The sequence below is a fragment of the Lytechinus variegatus genome, chromosome 12 (genome assembly GCF_018143015.1).
Source record: "Lytechinus variegatus isolate NC3 chromosome 12, Lvar_3.0, whole genome shotgun sequence".
Lineage (NCBI taxonomy): Eukaryota > Metazoa > Echinodermata > Echinoidea > Temnopleuroida > Toxopneustidae > Lytechinus > Lytechinus variegatus.
In genome coordinates, this window is record NC_054751.1 from 8,928,042 (window position 1) to 8,947,350 (window position 19,309).

A 19,309-nucleotide genomic window follows, 5' to 3' on the forward strand; every position below is an offset into this window, starting at 1 on the left:
AAAGAAAGTGTTCATTTCTCTTGGGTGGGCTTTAAAGGACAAGTCCACCCCAACACAATGTTAATCCAAATAAAAAGAGAAAATTCCTTTAAGCGTAACACTGAAAATTTCATCCAAATCGGATGTAAAATAAGAAAGTTATGACATTTTTAAGTTTTGCTTAATTTTACAAAATATTTATATGCACATCCGGTTGGTATGCAAATGAGGGAACTGATGACATCACTCACTCACTATTTCTTTTGTATTTTATTATATGAAATATTCTAATTTTCTCATCATGTCCTGTGAAACAAAGTTTTATTTCTCCCTAAACATGTGGCATTACCATTGTTTAAAATGTTATGGTTCAGTCAATTTGGTCCTTATTGTCAAATCTGTAAAAAAAAATGAAATATTGTATAATTCAAACAATAAAACAACAAAAGAAATAGTGAGTGAGGTAATGTACATTGATCATCGATTCTCTCATTTGCATGTGGCTAATTGTGCAGATAACTATTTTGTGAAAAATAAGCGAAAATTTGAAATGTCATAACTTTCTTATTTCACACCCGATTTTGATGAAATTTTAAGCATTATGCTTGTCTGATTTTTCTCTATTGATTAAAAACAAAAATTTTCTGAGGTGGACTTGACCTTTAAACAGGTTTTACTGTAAAGTCAATTAGGCATTTCATGAAACTGTTTATAAGTTACAAGCAAATTTACATATCAAATGATCGGTGATCCTTTCTTAGGGTAAATAATACACAACAGAATACAGATTTCCAAATTAGTGTGGATTTAGTCCCTAAGAAATGGTCACCAATCCAGAGAATAATTTTGCTTTACAAATTTGAATAGCATTTTTGGTAATAAGAGAAAAGATCTCAACTAAGTAAGATACAGTCCTATGTAAAAATAAGCTATAAGCATAGCAGACTTTCAAAAATGTGGAGCAAATTTGCGATGCGATACCAGGAAAATTATTCCCTGCAATCGTGTGTAAAGTCGCTCTGAAGTTACAAACAGCTCTATAAAACACCCACCAGTTTTTTCACACACATGTAGGGGGTTCTTATAAACAGCCCTTATGCCTGCCAGAGATATGATATACCTAGCACTCCACAATTGTTACCCTGGCTTTAAAACACCCATCAAATGGACTTTTATGAAAATATGGTCATCATCTTGAATCATCAGGTGAGGAAATACCTGTTAATTATTCCTACAATCACACCGCCCCAAAACATATCTTTCGGGATAAGTTCCTGAAGTTATGAGCATACACAGTATACAGTCTGATAAGCAAGCAAGGCGTGAGATTTAAAATTGCTAGCTCAGCAGTCACCCAAGGTGCCCGCACACACTATACATGCTGTGCTAAAAGTTCCCATAATTTGCTTTCACATTACCAGAATACCTGCGTTCTTGGAAAAATACCAACTACACGCTGTGCTAAAAGTTCCCATAATTTGCTTTCACATTACCAGAATACTTGCGTTCTTGGAAAAATATCTACTACATGCTGTGCTAAAAGTTCCCATAATTTGCTTTCACATTACCAGAATACTTGAGTTCTTGGAAAAATACCTGTGAAAGTTCTCGTAATTTCAATTACCTACTATTTAGCGGGTATTTTTTTTCGGGGAGATTACGCTTTAATTGCTTTCACATATCCAAAATTATCTGTTATTTTCTGATCGGGGTAAATTTCCCAATCAGAAAAAAAACCTGGATCTGACAAACTTTGAGGCGGTCTGAAACCACTTGAAATTATCGGTCATCTTTGCAACGTGATATTGTCTTGCCAAGTTGACTTCCTATAAACTGGTGATGTGAATTATCTCACCAAGAAATTTTTTTAAATACATGTATATGCCTACTTGTCATTGTTTCTTTTATCTGACAGTGTTGATTTCTGAACAAATGATACAATCTTCTTGGAGACAGTGATGACATTATCTTACCTTATTTCATCTTATCTGATCTTAAATCATTTTGCCTGGTTGGACTTGGATAGAAAGAGACGCTGAAATATCGGGGGAGGCAGGTTTTGTTCAAGCAAGTAAAATAATTGAACGGACCTGGTTGGGATGGAAAGGGGGTGGTAAAATTCAACACAGAGATGATTGCAAGCAGAGAGATGATGGAGTACAGAGAATTAGTTTACTGTCATTTCAAGTATTATTTATAATCACTCTGAGGGTGTTGAAAGTCTTGAAATGCTGAAATATATTGCTTATTGAATAAAGAAATCCTGTTGATTAATGTTGCAGTCACACTTTCCCTACGCTGTCCGTACAGGGAGTCGAAAAGAGCCATTTTATGGATTTCTATCCAAACTGCACTTGGGAAGTGCCTCTCCCTCCCCGCCTTTGACAAAAAATTATAAAACTGGCTGTTTCAGACTCGCTGTACAGCCATCATATTTAAGCCAAATGTGACTGCGCCATAAGCAAGCTTGTTGGTGTTTTAACAAACATTGCGTAAAGAAAATATAATATTTTGAAAGTGTTGAAGTAATAATTTTTTCATCTGGAAAATGCGCCACTATGTGTAAATTGTTTGTTAGTACTAGTATCATGGCATTCCATACTCCAGGGTTATTGTAATTGATACTCGTTGAATGGCCTGGTTCAGCCCGGGGGGGGGGGGGCCACTTTACATTGACGAGTGGATACCATGCGTGACCACAAAAACATGTAAAAAGGATGTCCTTTTCACGATAGGGCACGTTACGTACGTAACGCGATAAGGGTGTCAAAAATACGAAAATAATGAAAAAAGGGTATCTAGTTTGATAGGAAAATTACGTGTTTAGGGTCGAATTTGCGGGGATGATAAAACAAAATTAAAGTGTTTATAAAGGATGTCCTTTTTGCCCCAACACTCTGTGTTTAGAGTCCGATTTGAGCGAGGTGTAGAAGGTGGGGTCGTACTAAACCAAATAAGGTAAAGCCGACGACCGAAGGACCCATAACAATAAAACATTCCTGTACTTGTTTAGGGGTTCATTTCAGGGAATATTTGCCAAGAGTATCGTTTGTTTCCAATACTTGTTAAGGGTAGGGTTTCACACGCCAATACTTATTAAGGGGTGCATTTTCAGAATATGGAAATTACGTGTTTAGGGTGCTTTTCAAGACCCCATGGTCGCGCATAGTATCCACTCGTGAATAGAAGTGGCCCCCCCCCCCCCCCCGGTGGTTCAGTCACAGCAATAAACTCGTTCCCCCTTACTTGAAATTCTCCAGGTTTCTCTTTTTATGTTATGGCAATGAAACATTATGGAACTGAATGTTGAGAGGAATTAAAAGTAATGTTGATGAATTATAGTTAATCAAATGATTGTATTTCCATCTAAAAATAGATTTTCCTAAATAAATTTTCCTTTTCACTAAAAGAAATCCAAATCAGAATGTTTTTTTTAAGACAATGTTTTTTTATAAACCAATTTATTGAGCATGAGCAGAATATACAGAAGGAAGAGGTGGAGTTCAGGAAAAGAAAAAGGAGGATGAGGAGAAAAAAAAGAAGAGGAGGAAAAGGAGAAGGGGGAACAGAAGAAGGAGGGGAAACAGGAGGAGGAGGAGAAGAAGAAATAATGTGATGATATTATCTTACCATTTCTCTCATTAAAGTCTGCAATCTAAATTGTTTTCTTTTCATATATTACTAAAAACAAATTTAAAATAATTACCCGAATGAGAATTTTTTATACAATTAATAATGCAATAAATAATACAAATTCATAACAAATAATATTAATTTGCCTTAGCTCACTGACACCATCCTCTCCAACTGGCCTCTCCCTCCCTTGCTTTTGACATTGTGCTATCAGTCAGTACAACATCATCGTCAAAAATCACCCTGTTTATGAATAAAATATACAATCTTGCTCCACAATCCACATCACTTGATTAAATGTAAACAAAAGACAGATTCCACATCAAAACTAACCGATGAGCTCTGAGCTAGCGGTACCTTAACAAATCAAAGATATCATGTTCAATGTACATGTACCAGGATTAGGCCTTTTGACACATAACATGCTGCTAAGTGATCCTTCATACATTTTTCTTAATATGCACACTTTGTCTACACATATTCAATGCAAATGGTCCAAAGTTCACATTTAGTAAATTACAAAGTGTGTGTAAAAGCACAAGCAGCAAACGATACATCCCTGTTGCTAGGCAACCACGATATAAAGCCAGGCAATGCAACTCCCGCATTGGAAGGTAATCAAGAACGAAAAGCCATTTTTTATTCTACTAAAGGCCCCATAGTTTGTGAAATGAGTAAAGATGAAGACATAGTTCTTTTCAGCCACCTAACAGCCATGACATTTGCAATACTCGCAATACTTGCAATAATCGCTCATGAAACTACACATATGAATTTGAGATGCTTTTCTCGATGGTGCACAGTATCCTAAATCATACTACTGGATTAAGAGGATACTTTTTTTTTAATAAAATACATTTACACGTAAAACAGCCCAATAAATCATATTATTTAAAAAAAAATGTCCAGACATATTGACACTGAAATTCCTATATCAAGGTCATTTGGAAAGTGCAGAGAGATATTTGACAATAATGTGACGTGCAGTACACAAGGAAGTGGAGTGTAGTCTGTAATTACCTGCACTCTACCTTCATAACACTAATTATACCCTTTTTACACAGGCTAAAATTGCCTTAACCCCGTACTATAGGTGGGGCTAAATTGCCATTTAGCCCCACCTATAGTACGGGGTTAAGCTTAGCCCACTTTCTTTTTACACAGCATTTTTGCAAAGTGGGCTAACCCCACCTATAGTACGGGATTATTTGGCCCTGCAAAAAAGCAGGGTTATCCCAGCAATTGCGGTGCTAAGAGCGATAGTACGGGGTTAAGATCACTGGTGTAAAACGAAAGTGGGCTAAGCTTAACCCTGTACTATAGGTGGGACTAAATAGCAATTTAGCCCCACCTATAGTACGGGGTTAAGGAAATGTTAGCGTGTGTAAAAAGTGTATGAGTGAAGTACTTGTACTACGAATGATCGACAAAAACCACTTGTCCGGGGTTAGCGAGTTTTGTGTGTAAAAAGCAAGCATTCCTTATCCGGGGTTAGCACAATTTGGCATGTGTGAAAAGGAAAAAAAAATAGTACGGGGTTAAGGATAGTACGGGGTTAGCGATAGTCCGGGGTTAAGAAAATCCTGTGTAAAAAGGGTATTACTGTATCCTCCACAATACAAATACTGGTAGTTAACTTTGATGAATGGAATTGTGATAAGGACAAAATAGACAAACATGTTAGGTCTTCAGAACAGAAATACAAGCTACAGCCTACAGGGACTACATTGCCACTGGACCGTCAATATTCTTTTTCACATAGTTATGTAACCTCTTTTTCACAACAATGGTCTTACAATAGATGGCTAATTAAGCCTAATGAGACTTCATAGAATGCTTTCTGATTCATTATCGTAATGATCTTAACAGGGTTGCAGACTCAAGACTCTTGATGTATAGTAATGATTGCCACTGCTTTGGGCTGAATCTACATAATGTATTGTACAAAATAGAAATTCCACATAATGTTAACTGCCATTTTTAAAAGAAATATTATTAGGGATCAATACAATTTTGAACTGTATGAACTCCCCATGCACTTGACTTAAAGAAACCATCATGGTAGGCAGGGGCGGAAATCTCTCCCAAAAGGTAGGGGGACAAGGGTCTGGAAAATTTGACAAGCAAAAAAAAAAAGGTATTTCCTAAAATTTAAGGTCATTTCGACGAAAATATATTTGACAAGCAAAAAAAAAAAAAAGTCGTCTCGCCCCAAAACGCACGTTTTATTCCCATTTTCAGTGATATATTTCTTAGCATCACCAAAGACCCAAAATAGTAGGGGGGGGGGGACATTTGATATTGTGTCCCCCCTACTATTTTGAGTAGGGGGGACTTGACCCCCCTATCCCCCCTGGGATTTCCGCCCATGATGGTAGGCTCCTTGATTTGTAGTACTTGTGGTGATAACATAGGAGAGAAACCCCACATGGGGCGGACAAAATACAACATTTACTTACATGTAGAAAGACTAACTAGTGTTAGAGCTTGCTGCACACCAGGAATGATGACCACAGTTTTACAGAATAACGTTTGCCACATTCAAACTGGGATCCCTAGACAGTCTAGCTACCAATTTGCTGGAAAAAACAGTAATATCTCACAATTGCTATTCAGACGCTATTTTCTCAGAGGGGAATTGCCTGACATAGACATTAAATTCTTGTGTAGTTTAACTACTCTTTTAAGCTTAAATGGAGCTTCTGAATGGAACAGTATTACAAGTAAGACATACATTTAATACAAATATTCAAAATATTGAACAAAGTATTTTCAAATACATAAATACTTCAAGGTCATTCATAAGAAATTATAAAAAAAAACCAATGTACTTAGTCAGCGGAGGAAATGAATAATCAGTGATACGATTTCTATGTGACATATTATATCTCATAGGCCCAAGAAGAAACCAGAGAGTCCTTGATAAGATGAAATTAAGATAAAAAGTATATATGTTAAAGGTCAAGTCCACCACAGAAAAATGTTGATTTGAATCAATACAGAAAAATCAAACAAGAATATTGCTGAAAATTTCATCTAAATTGGATATAGAGTAAGAAAGATTAAGAAAGACATTTTAAAGTGTCACTTATTTTTCACACAACAGATATATACAACTGAGCAACATGCAAATTAGAGAGTCGATGGTGTCCCTCACTCACTATTTCTTGTGTTTATTCATTGTCTGAATATATTTCTTTTTTTACAGAATGGAAAAGACCCAGCTTGACTGAAAATGTTAAAACAATTGCAATTCCCATGTTCACGGAGGAAGGGAACTTTTTTCACCGACTTTCCAATAAGGAGAAAATTAGAATATTTCAAAAATTAAATACAAAAGGGAATAGTGATGTCATTAGTCCCCTCATTTGCATACCACAAAGATGCGCTTACAACTGTTTTGTGAAATTAAGCAAAACTATAAAAAGTTTCCTATTTTACATCCGATTTTTATGAAATTTTCAGTGATTATGCTTATTGGATTTTTTTTCTTTTTGTTGGGGTGGACTTGTCCTAAAAATAAAATTTGCTTTTGGTTGCTACAGACTCATACATGTATCTCACTAACATCTGAAATATATTGATAAGATTTTGAATGATTGGGAAACATTAACTCATCTTTCCTATTTATACAAATAGATTATTATCAAATAAATTATTTGCTATTTGCTGCAAATGTATATGAATAAAACAAGTACCAGGTAGTTAAACGCATACATTGAATACACCTTAACAAATCTATCACCACAACCACCATCACAACACTGATAATAACTTCCGATACTGCAACTCCCACCAAAACACGACCTCAAACACATCACTGACTGAAAAAATTTACTATTTCCATCATTACAGCCACCACCACTCCACATCGCTGTCTTCCACTAGTTGATACTCTCACTCACCACCAAAATCACCAGCACAGTATTCAAACCTCCAACACTGTCTTCTGCTTTATACCACCACAATCACCACAACTACCAAAGTATTACTAAGATTACCTTCCTCAAATTCAACTTCTATGAAGTCCGTAACAACCAGCAAGCAACCAAGACTATCTCCGACTTCTGCAACTTTCATCACAACCACCACTACCACACAACCAAGACTATCTTCCACTCATGCAATTTCCATCATCACAACCACCACCACCACAAAAAAATAACACTAAGGCTACCCCCCCCATCACATTAGTCTGCATCTGCTTGTGCCGGGGGGGGCACTCAGTATATAATGCATAGTGGGTATGTGCCGCGGAGGGGACCCCCATTTTTACACCCAAATTTCCGTTCCAAGGCATAGCATTTTTCTCTTATTGAGAAAGAAAACAAAGAAAGCCGCTCCAAAGCATAGCATTTTCTTCTTATCGTGAAAAAAGAAGAAAGAAATCCGCTCCAAAGCTTCGCAAATTTTTCGTTACGCTGTTCCGGTCTCATTGATCTGCTGGGAAAAGCGGCCGCAGAGCGCTGTCCGACCATCGCCTCTGCGCGAGCGCACCGGGCGGAGGCCGCGCTAGCTGCATCACGCACGCATGCCCGTTCCATAGGGATGAATACGCACTCACACGCTGCATGGCGATCCGTTCCAAGGTCCCCCGATTTCACAAACATTTGTAGTTCCGAAGCTGATTTTCCGAGGACCCTTTTACCATAAGCCTGTTCCAAAGCCAGTTTTTGTCTCGCCCGCTGCAGATACCTACCACTTTTATGGTTGAGTGCCACACCTGGCGTCCGTTCCGCCGGGCTAGCTGCATTTTGAACAGCTTTCTTTGTTCTTTTTTTCTCAATAAGATGCCTTGAAACGGAATTTAAACGCAAACTTGGGGGTTCCCTCTGTGGCACATACCCATCATGCATTATATACTAACATTAAAATGGGAATATGATCTTTGGAAATATAATGTAGATTAATCTAAAAAATATTGGATTAAATTTAGCAAGAGTTTCATATGGACCCCCTAACAAATTCACATTTTTACCATTGGAATGAAGGTCATATTCCCTTACAAATACATCTATAGACCAAGAGCCTTTTATTTTGTCAATTTTGTCTCCCGGGAAAGATCTATAAGGAACAACTGCAGAATACCCCGCACGACGAGAGCATGGGTGTTTGATCCCGGTGTTTGATTCGACCAACGACCTACGATGTGATGAAAGGATGTTTGAACAAAGCATGCGCCAGGAGTCGTGACTTTTTTTCGAACTTGTTAAAGTCTAGCCAACGATGTATAGGGGAAGGCGGGGTAAGTTGGGCATAGGGGCAAGTTGAGCCACCAGCTCCAGGCCAATAATGAATGAGTCAGACATTGTGGTGGTGTCATGTATTGATGACCCATAGCATAACCCCTAACCCCACCACATTGTTTTCAACTTTGAAACAAAAAGTAGTTTTTTAGAGGGAAAAATATGAATTTCAGCCAAAAAAGTAAAAAAGAGTGTGAAATAGATAAGTGCTTTATAAACACACACGTCTTTAAATATAATAAAGACATGATAACAACATTATTAGTCCAGGTATAGATCTTCGTTCTTGTCATAGTCTTTTATATGATGGATGCATAATAAATGTGTGGATACAAAATTATCGCACTAAGTTCGGACTGGGGTAAGTTGAGCCAAACAGCATGGGGCAAGTTGAGCCATGGTAATTCCTATGGTAATGTATCTTAAAAAACAAACAAACCATAAAAATTGATTGAAATGCTGGCTGAAAGGAGCAAATTTACATGACTGCTCTTTTCCTTTTAAAGGATGTTAGTATTTACAGAGAATTAGCAAGTGAAAAGACTTTAAACAAAAAATTGACATGCTGGTTCTCCCCTCATACATTTTGTACATAGTTTTTGTGGCTCAAGTTACCCCAGAAGGTGGCTCAAATTTACCCCATATATGGGGCAAGTTGAGCCATTTGACATCGTTTTTTTCAAAGGTCACGATACTTTCAGTGTGGGGATAGAAAGTTATATATAGGTGGAAAATATTTAATTGAGAATTAAATTTCAAGGCAAGGTACTTATTTCGACAAGATTATTAATCATATCAATTCTAACATGCAAAAAGCAAAAACTGTCACAACTTACCCCGCCTTCCCCTACGCGTTTTTTGGCATCGGGCATGGTGCCAATGACCCAACACATTGTGAGTTTGGCCAACGTACAAGCCTTTGCGAGATTGTTCATGATCCGAGCCAACGATGTGAGTGTGCATTGTCTAGCTGCCAACGAACCAACGTTGTGAATTTGGCATGCTGCCAACGAGCCAACGATGTGACTTGCATTAGCATGCTGCCAACGATGCCAACGTTGTTTGGCATGCACCCAACGAGCCAACGATGTGAGGTTGGCATGCTGCCAACGATGCCAACGTTGTGAGTTTGGCATGCTACCAACGAGCCAACGATGCCAACGTTGTGACTTGCATTGGCATGCTGCCAACGATGTGAGTTTGACATGCTACCAACATGACCAACGATGCCAACGTTGTAAGTTTGGCATGCTACCAACGAGCCAACGATGCCAACGTTGTGAGTTTGGCAAGCTACTAACGAGCCAACGATGCCAACGTTGTGAGTTTGGCATGCTACCAACATGACAAACGATGCCAACGTTGTGAGTTTGGCGCATGGTTCCAACGAGCCAAAGATGTGAGTTTGGCATGCTACCAACGAGCCAACGATATGCCAACGTTGTGAGTTTGGCATGCTACCAACGAGCCAACGTTGTGACTTGCATTAATTAGCATGCTGCCAACGAGCCAACGATGCCAACGTTGTGTGTTGGCATGCTGCCAACGATGCCAACGATGTGAGGTTGGCATGCTGCCAACGTACGATGCCAACGTTGTGAGTTTGACATGCTATCAACATGACCTACGATGCCAACGTTGTGAGTTTGGCATGCTACTAACGAGCCAACGATGCCAACGTTGTGAGTTTGGCATGCTACCAACATGACCAACGCTGCCAACGTTGTAAGTTTGGCATGCTACCAGCGAGCCAACGATGCCAACGTTGTGAGTTTGGCAAGCTACTAACGAGCCAACGATGCCAACGCTGTGAGTTTGGCATGCTACCAACATGACCAACGATGCCAACGTTGTGAGTTTGGCATGGTACCAACGAGCCAACGATGTGAGTTTGGCATGCTACCAACGAGCCAACGATGCCAACGTTGTGTGTTTGACATGCTACCAACGAGCCAACGATGTGAGTTTGGCATGCTACTAACGAGCCAACGATGCCAACGTTGTGAGTTTGACATGCTACCAACGAGCCAACGATGCCAACGTTGTGAGTTTGACATGCTACCAACATGACCAACGATGCCAACGTTGTAAGTTTGGCATGCTACCAGCGAGCCAACGATGCCAACGTTGTGAGTTTGGCAAGCTACTAACGAGCCAACGATGCCAACGCTGTGAGTTTGGCATGCTACCAACATGACCAACGATGCCAACGTTGTGAGTTTGGCATGGTACCAACGAGCCAACGATGTGAGTTTGGCATGCTACCAACGATGCCAACGTTGTGTGTTTGACATGCTACCAACGAGCCAACGATGTGAATTTGGCATGCTACTAACGAGCCAACGATGCCAACGTTGTGAATTGCATTAATTAGCATGCTGCCAACGAGCCAACGATGCCAACGTTGTGTTTGGCATGCTGCCAACGATGTGAGGTTGGCATGCTGCCAACGTACGATGCCAACGTTGTGAGTTTGACATGCTATCAACATGACCTACGATGCCAACGATGTGAGTTTGGCATGCTACCAACGAGCCAACGATGCCAACGTTGTGAGTTTGACATGCTACCAACGAGCCAACGATGTGAGTTTGGCATGCTACTAACGAGCCAACGATGCCAACGTTGTGTTTGGCATGCTGCCAACGATGTGAGGTTGGCATGCTGCCAACGTACGATGCCAACGTTGTGAGTTTGACATGCTATCAACATGACCTACGATGCCAACGATGTGAGTTTGGCATGCTACCAACGAGCCAACGATGCCAACGTTGTGAGTTTGACATGCTACCAACGAGCCAACGATGTGAGTTTGGCATGCTACTAACGAGCCAACGATGCCAAAGTTGTGAGTTGGACATGCTACCAACGAGCCAACGATGCCAACGATGTGAATTTGGCATGCTACTAACGAGCCAAACGATGCAAACGTTGTGAATTGCATTAATTAGCATGCTGCCAACGAGCCAACGATGCCAACGTTGTGTTTGGCATGCTGCCAACGATGTGAGGTTGGCATGCTGCCAACGTACGATGCCAACGTTGTGAGTTTGACATGCTATCAACATGACCTACGATGCCAACATTGTGAGTTTGGCATGCTACCAACGATGCCAACGTTGTGAGTTTGGCATGCTACCATCGAGCCAAAGATGCCAACGTTGTGACTTGCATTGGCATGCTGACAACGAGCCAACGATGCCAACGTTGTGAGTTTGACATGCTACCAACATGACCAACGATGCCAACGTTGTAAGTTTGGCATGCTACCAACGATGCCAACGTTGTGAGTTTGGCAAGCTACTAACGAGCCAACGATGCCAACGTTGTGAGTTTGGCATGCTACCAACATGACCAACGATGCCAACGTTGTGAGTTTGGCATGTTACCGACGATGTGAGTTTGGCATGCTACCAACGAGCCAACGATGCCAACGTTGTGAGTTGCATTGACTTGCTGCCAACGATGTCATGTTGTGAAATTGTTGTTCTGGTAATTCATGGTAACCATGGTAACAATTACTAACCCAGAAACACAAATATTGCTATTATTATTTAATGATTATTTGACGAATGTAGGTCCCAATCTTGCCTCAAATATTCATGTTAATGATTCAAATTTCACAATTCCTTTCTCCCGCATGTAAAAACTCACTCTTTATAAGACCAATTAATGAACTTGAAATACTTAGTATTGTTCAATAACTGAAATCTAGCAAGTCTTGTGGGCATGACGGATCTAGCGTTTATTTGCTTAAACAAATTTCAGGTATGATCGTTTACCATTTTTTTCTCTCATGTCTTTACACAGAGATCTATATATATTGAGAAAAAAAAAATAAGGATGAACTCTAATTACATGTTTTGATTGATTGATTGATTCATTTATTTCCACACTTCATAAAAAGAACAATACAGAGTAAAGATGGTATTACAAAATACAGTACAATATATTCCAATGCATAAAGAAAACATACACTACACAAAACAATAAACCAAAAACTGCACAATACTTAAATCAGACAAGAAGAGAAACAGTAAATGTAAATGTGGGGGATCATTAAAAAAAGTTTAAAAATGTTGATGTCCGTATGCTTGATTTTTTTAGAATCTAGTTATCTTCTCCATTCTATCTAAGTCCTTTGCTCGTGCCCCGTTTATTTTACAAACTCTTTAGATTGTGACATTTTATTTTTCATAGTATACTTTATGCAGATTAATTATGTAAAATAAAAGGTGAACATTTGAAAACAAAAAATTGAAATACATTGAAAACGGAGGAAATTAAAAAGTTAGCAAAACTTAAGTTTTATGTACAAAACTTAATTTGTACAATCATTAAGACTACATACTACATACTTTTTTTATAACTTCAAGCTAAAATTCAACAACATACAAATAAAAACAAAAAAGAAATGCACAGAAAAGAAACCCAACGCAACATCGATGCACTAAAAACTGATTTAGCTGAAGAAGATTGGAATGAAGTATCGAACGAAACTAACGCTGATGTTGATTATGATATATTTATTTGAAAACTTTTACATTATAACAAAAACATAATTCTTGTAAAAGATAAGTCCTTACAAATAACCATGGATAACAAAGGGCATTAAACGATCAATATCAACAAATGATAAAGTCTATATGAGCAAGCTGTAAAAACTCAATGCAAGGAAAAATTTGACAGATACGAAAAATATAGAAATAAATAAAAATCTCGAAAACTGTATACTATTAAAAAAAATATAGAGGAAAACGGAAATTATGTTAATTTTTATGGAAAACTGTGAACGATCTCTTAGGTAAGAAAAACATATTTCAAATAGTTTCAATGTTGATGGTGAAGAAGTTACTAACCCAGAAACAATTTCTAATGCATTAAATGATTTTAACTATTTATGTAATCAACGACATACGAACATTTCCCATATCACAAAAACACAAATATTGCTATTATTATTTAATGATTATTTGACTAATGTAGGTTCCAATCTTGCCTCAAACATTCATGTTAATGATTCAAATTTCACAATTCCTTTCTCCCGCATGTAAAAACTCACTCTTTATAAGACCAATTAATGAACTTGAAATAATTAGTATTGTTCAATAACTGATATCTAGCAAGTCTTGTGGGCATGTAGAATTAGCGTTTTTTTAATGAAACAAATTATATGTTACATATCCACTATCCAATATATTTAATCTCTCTCTTTCGACAAGCAAATGCCCGGATTTTCTGAAACTCGCAAAATAATACCAATTTATAAAAAAAAGATTCCTCCTTCATCAGCAATTTCAGGCCCATATTTTTACTATCATCAATATGTAAAATTATTTAAAAAGATTATTCATAAACGACTCTTTACTTTTCTGAAAGACAATGATATTTTGATTCCTAATCGATCAGTTGATTTTTAGAGGACACTCAAAAAATTATGCCTTATTATATAATATATGACAAAATTATTGAAGCTTTCACCACAAAGGAACATTTTATTAGAATTTACATGGATGTTTTGAAAGCTTTCTATACAATTGATCACAAAATATTAATACATAAATTAAAATCATAGTGAATGATTGGACAAGCATTATCCTGGTTTGAAGACTATATATATGATCAAGAACAATACATACATTTCCAATATCAAAACTCCGTAAACACAAATATTGCTATCGTTATAATCAGAGCTATAACGCGGAGCGGTTTTAAAAATGGGGAGAGTGACGACTGAGTTGAAGTTGGGGCGGGTGGGCGGGCAAACCTGTAAAAAGACTATGAGATGTCAAATTGTATGGTTTTTATGGTAAAAAAAAATTTGTGGTTGTGGGTGTAACTCCTATATAGGGATATGAAGTTGGGCTCATCATGTGCCGGAATCGTACAATTGTTGGGGAGTTGAGGCATCCGCTACATCGCGGAGGGAAATGTCTGCGATGCGTTGAACAGGGACAGGTCCGAGTTTGCTTGAAGCACAAAATGTTAAAATAATGGAATTCCACGTATTCAGGGAGGAATGAAACTTCATTTCACAATGACGAGGAAATCAAAATATTTCATATTTCAAACAATAAAAAACAAAAGAATAGTGAGTGAATGACATCATCGACTCTCTCATTTGGATGTAACTGGCTCGTTCATATTACTGTTTTGTAAAATTAAGCGAAACTTTGAAATGTCATAACTTTCTTATTATACATCCGATTTTGATGAAATTTTCAGTGTTATGCTTGTTGAATTTTTGTCTTTTTATTGATATCAAGTTTTTGTTGGGGTGGACTTGTCCTTTAAACTTCAATACTTTCTATAACTTAATAATGGGAAAGATGTATGTATAACATAAAGACATAAGTAAAAAACTAAAACATACATTTATAATCATAATGTTTATGATTTATATGATCTCTGTTTCTTATTGGTCAGAACGAGACATTACATAAGTATAATGGTTAGAGAAAAGGGCCTATATAGTCATGAAAAAATAAATTTGAAAATAATGTAATCACTATCAAAATCGCATAGAGTTTACTAAAAAAAAACACACATGAAAAATTATATAGAAGTACAAAAGAAGAAACGAAAGGGCAAGAGGGTGGTGCGAGAATTAAGGGATGCCTATATAGTCATGAAAAAATAAATTTGAAAATAATGTAATCACTATCAAAATCGCATAGAGTTTACTAAAAAAAAACACACATGAAAAATTATATAGAAGTACAAAAGAAGAAACGAAAGGGCAAGAGGGTGGTGCGAGAATTAAGGGATGCGATTTACATTACATAAAAAAACCTTTCCAAGATAGGCCCTATATACCATGTATACTTTTATATATGAGGCCACCATGCATGAAGCAACCCCTGCACGACGTTGGAGCTCCTGCATTTTTTGCTTGTTTATCAAGTAATTAATTTTTACTTTTAATATTTTTGATAGCTGTATTAAAACCAGAAAAGTGTGTCTAGGCCTAAATAGGAGGAATAATATAAGTACAGGTAAATATTTTTTTTTCGGTTGTTAATTAAGATCAAGTCCACCTCAGAAAAACTTTGATTTGAATCAATAGAGAAAAATCAGACAAGCACAATGCTGAAAATTTCATCAAAATCGGATGACTTTTCAGTTTCGCTTATTTTCAACAAATTAGTTATATGAACGAGCCAGTTACATCAAAGAGAGTCGATGTTGTCACTCACTATTTCTTTTGTATTGTTTGAATTATACAATATTTCAATTTTACGAATTTGCCCGGGGGGGGCCACTTACATTGACGAGTGGATACCATGCGCGACCAAAAAAACACGTAAAAAGGATGTCTTTTTCACGATGGGGCACGTTACGTACGTAACGTGATAAGGGTATCAAAAACACAAAAATAAGGAAAAAGGGTATCTATTTCGCTAGGAAAATTACGTGTTTAGGGTGGAATTTGCGGGGATGATAAAACAAAATTAAAATGTTTTATAAAGGATGTCCTTTTTGCCCCAACACTTCGTGTTTAGAGTCCGATTTGCGCGAGGTGTAGAAGCTGGGGTCGTACTAAACCAAATAAGGTAAAGCCGACGACCGAAGGACCCGTAACAATAAAACATTCCTGTACTTGTTTAGGGGTTCATTTCAGGGAACATTTGCCAGTGTTTTGTTATGAATACTTGTTAAGGGTAGGGTTTCACTCGCCAATACTTGTTAAGGGGTGCATTTTCAGAATATGGAAATTACGTGTTTAGGGTGCTTTTCGAGACCCCATGGTCGCGCATGTAATCACTATCAAAATCGCATAGAGTTTACTAAAAAAAAAACACACATGAAAAATTATATAGAAGTACAAAAGAAGAAACGAAAGGGCAAGAGGGTGGTGCGAGAATTAAGGGATGCCTATATAGTCATGAAAAAATAAATTTGAAAATAATGTAATCACTATCAAAATCGCATAGTTTACTAAAAAAAAACACACACATGAAAAATTATATAGAAGTACAAAAGAAGAAACGAAAGGGGAAGAGGGTGGTGCGAGAATTAAGGGATGCGATTTACATTACATAAAAAACCTTTGAACCAAGATAGGCCCTATATACCATGTATACTTTTATATATGAGGCCACCATCCCATTCCTCTATTTTACCTTTCTTCTTCCAACGCCGACTAGAAAAAAATGACACGAAAATATGTTCTATATACGGCCTATATGTTCTACGCATTGAGGGCACATCGTAGGTCGTTGGCTCGCCAACGGGAATGCGCGCAAGGGTACATGCATTATGCATATTCGTATGTGGCTCGGAAGTGTAGTACAGTACGGGCCGTATCGTAGAAACTGACTGAATCTTCACATCGTAGGTCGTTGGCTCGCCAACGTTGAGGTAATGAAATGTGCGGGGTATTCTGCAGTTAAGCCAGATCTATAATGAATAACAGGGAATTACTTAGGTTAATAGGCCTGGGCCCCATCTTACATAGAGTTAAGATTGATTGGATCAATCGCAACTATGGACGGCCACTTGGCCAGCAACATCTATTTATATGCATGTTTGTTCAAAATATTTTCTAAATATGATATTCATTCATTCATTGTTTTCTTGAAAATTCACTGTGTTTCTCTTGTTTACAAAAGCCATTGTGCAAATTTCTTATACAAAAAGTTATGACACTGATGGATTTCCATAGAGTTACAATTGATTGGATCAATCGTAACTCTTACTCTTAGCAAGATGGGGCCCTGAATTGAAGAATATCAATTTGCTTACCATCATCACCCATATCGAGAAGATCTGAGCGAGCGAAGTCCATTCCTGAGCTAATACTGAAATCTAACTGTCCCGAACGTTGAACATACACATTTATTCATACATGGATCATGGAGCTTGCATGGATGAATGCTATAATGCGCTGCAATGAGATGAAGTGTTGTCTCCACGCAGATCCCAATGTGATTGTGTTAGCCAACATCATACCTAAATAGCAGCGCTCGCGAGAGTACAGCTCAGCTAGCTCCGCTCCGGGGCTCCGCTCTGCTCCTTGGGCTTTGCCTTTGGAGTGTGCAGCATCAACGGAAATTATGCTTCTGTCACCGATGCACATATTTCAATATTTCCACACTTATGAAATACTTTATGCAGGCCTTGTCAGTCAGGAATTTTACCCACACTAAGTAACAGGATTGGTACAAAGCGGTCGTTTGTTTTGGAAGCAGAAGACCTTACGGAGCGGTGTGGAGGGCCGGTGGGTGGTATCGAGTAACTGGATTGCATCATCAGTAGCCGTGCATTATGCGCGCTGGTTTTGTTTCTTGCAAAGCCATACACACACATCACAGCGTACTTCATGCATACTTTGCATCTGTCGAGTCGGAGCCAAGTGATGCGTACTTGCATCACGCATCCATTTCTCGACTAAGAAGCTTCCCTCTCTAAATCATAACAAATGGATGGGGCATAGTAAAAAAAAAAAAAAAAGGTTGACACTTGGACCAGAAAATTGCTGTCATTTGCTGGATGCGCCCAGATAGGCCTACTCCCTTTTTGTCGACAATCGACTACTAATATATGCGTGAAGTATTGTCTCTTGCTTGTAAGCAGAAGACAGCCACCATTGAAGAAGGCCGTCACTAGCTAGAGTAAAAAAAGACTTTTGCCATCACTAGGTGTGATATTAAAACGTCATAATGGAAAGAAGGAAGGAAATTAAAGAAAGAAAGAAAGAAAGAAAGAAAGAAAGGGAAAGAAAGTAAAACAAAGAGAAAGAAAGACTTTATTTTTCAAAAGGAAAATTTCATTTGAATGCATAATCATATAAAAATAAAGTATACAATAAAATAGTTTTACAAGATTATGATTATTCATTAGCAAGAAAGGGACATTTTATTAGTTATTGTCTTTGAAATGAACAAACCATCGATTCCTTAATCTGTTCACTCTACAATAATATATATACCAGGGTCTCTCAAAGATGACATACAGGCCTATAGGGAGTCCAACATTTTTTTTTTTGGAGGGGGGAACATTTCAAAAAGTCACAAAAAAGGGATTGATGTGAGTAAAAATTGTGCATTTTATAATTAAAATCGAAGTTTGTAATAGATTTAGACCCAATATTCAACAAATATCACTCTCTTGGTTCTACCATCCTTCCTTTTTTTAATCCTTTGCTTTCTTGGTCAATTCATTTTTACTCATTAATTTCATTCTTTTTTTCTTTGAGGGGGGGGGGGGAGCTTCCCCAAGCCTCCCAACTGTATGCCAGTCAGTGCTTCTGTGGAGCTCCTTCTCTTCCTCCTCCTCGTCATCTTTCTCTTCCACTTCATCCTCCTCTCCTCTTCTTCGTCTTCCTTCTTCCTCATTCTCCCCTCCTCTTCTTCTTCATCCTCTCCTCCTGTTCTCCCTCTTCCTCAACCTCGTCATCCTCTCTTCTTCCACCTCTACATCCTCCTCTTCTTCCTTCCTCATCATCTTCT

General features: G+C 37.9%; 1 protein-coding gene across 1 annotated transcript in view; it reads right to left on the reverse strand.

Annotated features, from left to right (window-relative positions):
* Positions 1-18,070, reverse strand: part of LOC121425205 (ankyrin repeat domain-containing protein 55-like) — a 95,499-nt gene extending 77,429 nt beyond the window's left edge. Inside the window, exon 1 of the mRNA XM_041621212.1 lies at positions 17,604-18,070. Within this exon, the coding sequence (XP_041477146.1) occupies positions 17,604-17,646 (43 nt within the window). The 5' untranslated portion in view covers positions 17,647-18,070. The remainder of the gene's footprint in view (positions 1-17,603) is intronic.
* Between the last annotated feature and the right edge of the window lie 1,239 nt (positions 18,071-19,309).